The 7540-nt window shown below is 36.0% G+C and overlaps 1 protein-coding gene across 3 annotated transcripts in view; it reads right to left on the reverse strand.

Annotated features, from left to right (window-relative positions):
- Nucleotides 1-6881: 6881 nt before the first annotated feature.
- The window catches only part of LOC122060872 (myosin-7-like), a 4711-nt gene continuing 4052 nt past the window's right edge, over nucleotides 6882-7540 (reverse strand). For all 3 annotated transcript variants that reach the window (XM_042623971.1, XM_042623970.1, XM_042623969.1), the window contains one exon: nucleotides 6882-7438. In XM_042623971.1, coding sequence (XP_042479905.1) covers nucleotides 7094-7438 — 345 coding nt within the window. In that variant the 3' untranslated portion in view covers nucleotides 6882-7093. The remainder of the gene's footprint in view (nucleotides 7439-7540) is intronic.

Genomic DNA, 7540 nt, shown 5'->3' on the forward strand with positions numbered 1-7540 from the left:
TTTTTTTTTTTTTTTTTTTTTTTTTTTTGGTTTTAGCATATATCAATTCATTTTGGTTGTAGATTAATCATCGATGGGTCGATAAAATTAAAATCATAATAGATAACTATTGGTCCGGTTAAGATTGTTAATTGGTTCGGTTTTGATATATACGGTGCGGTTCAATTTGGTTCATATTTATTTGGCTGAACTCAAAACCGCATCATTTATTAAACGGTTGTACTTTCTGAAACAACAATTGTTTATTAAATGGTTTTGATTCCATGGTTTTTAAATGGTGCTGGTTCCACGGTTTTAATCGGTTTTGATGACAGTTTATTTCATACAGTTTCTAAACGGTTAGCAATCGGTTTGTTAGTTTATTCGCATGCTTACTAAAATTTTCTTTTGTTGACAAATGCTTCAACCTTGTATTAAATTAAATAAGGCATTAGACAAGCAATGATTTAACTATATAACTATATAATATGAGTAAATTATTGAATAGACTGTTAGACAACCTTTATAATCCTTACTTATTCCCTAAATTAAACCATTATGTTTTGTTAAAACAATTAAATATTTAATCATTATATGGGTTAATTGGATCGGTTTTGACTGTTTAAACGGTTCAATTTTTACGGTGTCAATTCAATTTGAAACCAACGGGTTAAGCGGTTAAAACCGACCCAACCCATTTAACTAATCTGTCTTAAACTTGAAATCATAACCAAATCATTTATTAAACGATTTTGCGGTTTTGATGTAAATGGCTCGGTTTGATTTCTATAAACGGTTTTGATTTCAAAGTCGCATCCTTAGGTTTGGTGAGTTTCAATAATTCTGATGAACTAGAAGAGTAAGTTTTTTTATATGTGAGAGATTAAGATTGAACCAAAATATTATAAAAATCATCAATTTATATTTTTATTGAATTTTCTCTCTATCGTACAATGGTACCAGCTTCTAGCATGCGGGCGGTGTGCGGTGTGCGGTGTGCGGTGTGCGGTGTGCGGTGTGCCTACCCTTTTTTTTTTTAATTTTTAATATCATTTTATGACAAATTCGATATATGATAACCGCATCAGTGTAAACCCATATGAGATAAAGAAAAAATAACGGCTAAAGGGTGTTAAAGAATCTGCTCTTTCACATAATCTCTATTCTCTTTCATCATTAATACCGTGAGCCTAATTGTGGTTGAAAGGACCATTTCACACTTTCACTCTATATTGTATATAATGTCAATATATGAGGCTAGCGTGTAGATCCTTCCTCATGATATAATGATACCCAAAGTATCTTGTTAGTTTTCTTGCTTTATTGTATTTAATCAAGTCAAAGTCAAAAGCAGAATGAGGAAATGGGACCTTTCATATGACATCAAAATATACCTGAAAAAACTATTCCACACCTTTTATTTCCTTCCATTCTCATTCTCTAATACATTCTGCTCGCTACCTTAGCCATGGGATCAGTCTCTGGTCCCTAGGCTTTATGGAGAAGAATCCTATCCCTGTGTGCATTATTCTTAGTTTGTATTTGCTTTTGAATATTATTTTAGGGAGAGTGATCTATACGTCGCCGATGAAGTTAGGATCACCTACTTATATGTGGATGCTTCATGTATGTCAAGTGATGGCATTTTACTTATTTTTTTTCACTTTCATAAACGTCCCTCCGACAAGTCCTAATCAGCTCTTTATACATGGAGTTTAACAACTCTTCACATATGGTTTTGTGACAATAAGTGTTCTTTTTTTTTTTTTTTTATCCCCTACAAATTTCTCTCTAAACACTCTTAATGGCAGCATCGATAAGCATATCTGAAAGAAAAAGGACATGTGTCATGAAAAACAAACCTACAAATTCCTCTCTAAACATTCTTAATGGTAGCATCGAGAAGCATTTGTAAAAGCAAAAGGACATGTTTTGTCATGAAAACCATACCTACAAATTTCTCTCTATAAACACTCTTAATGACAGCATTGAGAAGCATTTATGAAAGCAAAAGAACATGAATTGTCATAAAAACCATATGTGAAGCCTCCACATATGGGAAGCTGATCCATACTCTTTAATAGCAACAAGTGGTACAGATGTTATCACCTAACAAACGTGAAGCATACATGTATGTGTAGGTGATTTATTCTCTTTCATGTGTTGCCATTTCCCATGCTAAGCCAACAAATGCATGGAAAGTGAGTGCCTCATGATTCGTATATAAAAAGACTCATATGGTCAAGGAGGAGAGAGAGTTTTAAGGAAGAAGGGGCTTACATGAACAGGCACAGAGTAGGCAACCCAGAGATTTAAAAATCATATACCGATCCCTATCCGACCGATCCGGATCCCGGTTCTGTGTTTTGAAACCCTTGAAGCAACCTGCTTTGCTTGCATGGTTACTGGATAGTCAAAAACTTAAAATGAAAGCTCCCCAATATTCAAAAGTCACAACCAGATGTGGAATGTGGTATCTGTCCTGTCATTGTCATCTTCTTCATCATCTGCCAAAAACCAAATATTGCAACTAACTATAGAGAAGTTGTTTCCCTTTCCCTTTCACATCTTGGACTTGGGACACCAACCATCCCATGTGTTCTCTGGACTCAGCTATCAACAATGGTAAGTCAAAAAGGCTCAAATTTGAGCACCAGAAAAGGAGGGTGGGTGAGGGGGGGGGTATTTGTTAGGGATTCAATGCATAGTTTTCAAAAATCAGACCGGGTGTTTGGTTTGGGCTGGGTCAGACCGGTCAGACCACGACAAAAAGAACAAGAACTTAAATTTTGTTTGGGATCATGGAATCTCTTTCACATAAAATAAATAGGACCGAGTTTCCTTTCACCCACAGTGAAGGAGCTGTCCTTCACCACCGGGCTCAAGAATAATTAAGACCCTAGGATGGTGGGTGAAACCTCTTCCACGGGTTTGTGGAAAACTTTTTCTAAACATAGAATATACAAACTAATTAAAAATGGCTTCCATTAAGCATAAGCTCATGACTAAAATGGTCAAAAAGTTGATGGAGAAGCCGTTACCAAACTGAAAACTTATACAAAGTATCCGAAAATTTTCTCACTTTACATTTACCAATAGAGTGAGTTTTCCTTCAGTTACGTTGAAGATAGAATCTATTAATCCATGGGTTCTCGTGGTTGGATATAACTCATTGACTAATGTCAATGGTATTTCTTACTCTGTACAATAAGGAGCAAAGGAATAATGACATTCCAACAACTAGATTCTTCTTCACCCATGGAGAAGAAAAATTTCCCCTTTATATATAAGACTTCTTCAAATAAATCATTAGGCAGACATCACCCGAAAGTAGAATGACACGTCCTTCAATAATTGCCAAATGGCAGTTCAGGCAGGCTGAAATTATGTTTATAGGTGGACCCACAGTCCTCTCTTCACTTGTCAAGTTTCAGCCTAATTAGAATTAGCCAAATGGCAAAATAAGGTAATAAAAAATAAGAAAAATCAAGGGAGTCAGTTGGGAGGGGGGGGGTGGAAATATATATATATATATATATATGAGAAGATACATTAAATTTCTAGATTACCTTTCCACATGGCAAAAGATATAAGATGTTCTGATCTACTTCCATGCTGAGTTAGTCATCCTGACCTGGTGCTTTCTACTGTGGCAATACAGAGATTTTGAAAGTTTGGGACTGGTATGCCAATGCCAAATAATCCAAGGCCTTAAACATGTTTTACTGGACAGAGCAGGTTAAGATTGACTTCTACTTAGCCAGCGTCAGAAGGCACCAATGAGATCCCCAACCTTACCAACTTATGCAGACACTGACTTGCTTGACTGTCTTTGACAGTAGATGATGTGGTTATAACTTCTAAACACCTGAAACATGTAATTCCTCTTCAGTTAAACCAAAAAAGAAGCAAAGGCACAGAATAGACTAAAAAGAGATTTTGGGTCAAAATATGTACAGGATGTGTGCATCTACCTAAACATACAAGACACCTAACACCCAACTTTGCATAATGACTTTGTCCCAAGGAATCAGAGAAATTAAATTTCTTCACATGGAAGTTACTCTATGATTATTTTCAAACCCAAAACATGACTTTTATAGTTCAATTAAGAGTGGTAGTTATCTATGGTATTTATCTACTTCTTGTTCTGTTTTTCTGCCGAGCTTCGACACATTATATCTCATTTGGCTGTGCTGAAACATGGAAAAATTGAAATCTTAGATGAAAAATTTTCACGACATAAGGTCAGTCAGAGTACCCTATTCACTGCTAGTGACCCCCACCCTCACCCCAAGAAAAAAAAAAAAAAAAAAAAAAAAAGGAAGAGAACTCTCATCATGCAAAACTGTTGCTAATCTTACAAAGCAAATGACAGGGTGCCTTCACATTTCACATCATAGAATCCTCAATTCAAATGGTTTAAAACTTATAAATATCTGAAACCAAACACCCCAATATTGGTGTAGTGATAGATCATAGAAAGGAAAACCTCACAATGTAATCGTAATAGATGCTCTCTCTGTGTAGAAAATATCCATCTATGTTGATATGATCTCCCCTAGCATTCAATTTGATCAGAACCCAGATGACCAAAATATACACAAACACCATCTTTTTATTTATGCATCAATCTCCCCTCCACAACCCCAATGACCCACACACCCACAAACACACTAAGGCTAGAAAATATCCATCTATGTTGATATGATCTGCCCTACCATTAAATTTTATCAGAACTGTTATAGCAAACACCAACAAATATGAAAATAAACAAACGCAGATTCGCATAAGACACAGGGATTTAACAAGGTTCATACACTGATGTGGTGTGCTATGTCCTCGGGCGAAGAAGAGACGCTTCACTATGTAGAAGAGAGGTTATACCCAAACAGCGGCCAGAAAACTCACTCTGAAACCCTAGCTCGAAAAAACCCTCAAATTACAACTGCTTGCTCAACAAGACGATGGTACATTATATACTGCTCCAAGTCGCAGGTCGATCCATTGGATTGCGGTCATTCGGGTCGATCCATCAGTGCTGGGTTTCCCTTTGTTTCCATCACAGATTTCAGAAAAAATCCCATTTGGTCGTCATCAAAATATGTCGGAGCCGGTTATTCTTCAAAATGGGTCAAGAATTCAAGACAAACTTAACAAGAACAGATGGCCAAATATACAAAAACACCATCTTTTTATTTATGCCCATTCAATTTTATCAGAACCCAGATGGCCAAATATACACAAACACCATCTTTTTATTTATGCATCAATCTCCCAGGAAACCATAAACATCCTTCACTTTTTCTCCAATATTTTTCTTATTTATATTTATTTGCTTCTACATTGTGGTTCTGGTAATGCCTCAATGGGATTGTCTGCATCCTTACTCCCCAGAAGCTAACAGCAGGTCCAGCACTACATCTGTAGTAAGTAAAATCCCACTGTAAAAGATCTGCCAAGTCAATAACCAAAATACTGTTGACTGGTCAAAATATTGTTGTAGGATCAGAGTTATTAGAACAATGTCTGAAGAGACTGGAATTATGTTTTCATAATGGTATTCTAAAGAAAACTTTTTTCTTATAAGAAACAGCCACCTTTTGCAGAAACTCCAGCACTACCAACTTCCAAGGATGCAGAGAATATGAATTTTCTAAGGCTCTGCTTGTTTCGAGTGAAAAACACATGAGAATTTGTGTGAAAACTTTCCTTCCACATGATTTTTACCTGGATATAAACAAAGCCTAAGGCTATGTTTGGTTGCCAAGAAAAGAAAAGAAAAAATTCAAAAATACATTGAAATTGTGGAGAGAGATAGACACATAAACCAACCATTGCATCTATCTCTCTCCACAAATTCAATTTTTTTTTCTTTTCATTTCTTGGCAACCAAACATAGACTAATGAAAAAAGTTTCTGCAATGAGGCAATGGTGTAAATTACCAAAGAAATGAAGATGGCAAGGACACCACTAGACACAGTAAAGAAATGTTGATCAATAGTCTGCAGATCTCTTTCATCAGAAATGTAGTGAATTGGGCTAAAGAAACATGGTATGAAGAAGCTTCTCCTTTCACGCACAGCGCTTCAGCTCTCTTTTATCACTGAGTGTCTGATTGATAGGTTGCAGTTATGGTATTTCCTTGCAAGGTGCTGATTCTTTCATCCTGTTACAGAAACATGAATCCATTCTCTACCACCCATTCAGGATGCTCCTGCAAAATATCTTCTACTTCAGCTTTCTATTCATATATTTGTTTCTGGAGAAGTTCACCACTGCTAAAACCTAGCCAACTTTGTTATTCTTACTTTATCATTAATTCTTTATCTGAACAAAGTTTTTATCCATGTTACAATCATATCTCACTGATGAGCAGCCATATTACAAGAACAATGGCAAAGTAAAACTTGACTCGAGAGAAACCACCACTGATAACAAGAATATCATTTATTAGAAATGGTAACCTCAGCATGTGTGGGGGAAGACTCCAGTGTAGCTGTTAAAGGAAGTCAAACAATCGCATCAATGTCTTGAGACACCAGTGCAGCTGTTGAAACTTTTGAAGGTCGGAAATTTTTTGTTGAAAATGAAAATGTGGGTTTGATACTGTTTTTATGAAAGATAGGCCTGCATATGAAGTGTTCCCAGAAATATTTTGATCTTTTTCACTGCAGAATAAGGGATTGGATTTTCTAATCACTGGAGGTGTGACAGCCTCTGTTGCTCCCTGGAACATAGTTAAATAATCATAATTCAGAAAATAAGTCAGCTTAGCCAGGACATGGGATGTGGTTAGAAATATATAAATACATTATATTGAAGTAAAATCTGCCAATGATCGACTCTACAGTTTAATTTCTAACCTTACTTTGTATTTTCCTTGCACAACAGTGAGGGATTTTAATAATCAGATGATATTAGACTGGATTTTCTAACAAAATAATGTTTTGGAAGAAAAGTAGATAGATACATAACTGTACATTGTACTGTAGAGCCTCAAATTTGGCTCCTATAAACACACCATAACTTTTGAAGGGGGGGCTCTTACAATCATATTAACCTTAGAGCTCAAATTCAGAGTAGGACTGTCAGCAATGAACTGAGCTGAGACTAGTTTCTCCAATGTATAAACCCCTCAGCTGTCAGAGTACCCTCAAGGTCTCCTATAATACGAGCTATCCGGACTTCTAGACCCCGTTGTGCTTCCCCGAAGAGAGTTCTAACACCATCAGCCAACCGTCTCATATCAAAGCCAGCAGATTCATCAAGATATTCAGAAATCCCAACAAAACAAGAAGCGATCTGTGATTGTATCCCCATCAACTTCTGCCCCGTTGCAACCATGTATCTTTGTAGCTGAAAAGTTTCTTCAAGAAAGTGCTCAAGTGATTTTGTTTCTTCCTTGGTCTTTGCAATGCTTAAATCTTCACAGTTCCCATGCAATTTGTTCTTGTGCTGAACGACCCAAGAGTTTAAATGAAATAAATAAATAAACAATAATAATATAGTCACTGACTATTGAAAATAGAATAGTGAAACCTTTTTTTTTTTTTTTTT

This window comes from Macadamia integrifolia, chromosome 14 (genome assembly GCF_013358625.1).
Source record: "Macadamia integrifolia cultivar HAES 741 chromosome 14, SCU_Mint_v3, whole genome shotgun sequence".
Classification (NCBI taxonomy): domain Eukaryota; kingdom Viridiplantae; phylum Streptophyta; class Magnoliopsida; order Proteales; family Proteaceae; genus Macadamia; species Macadamia integrifolia.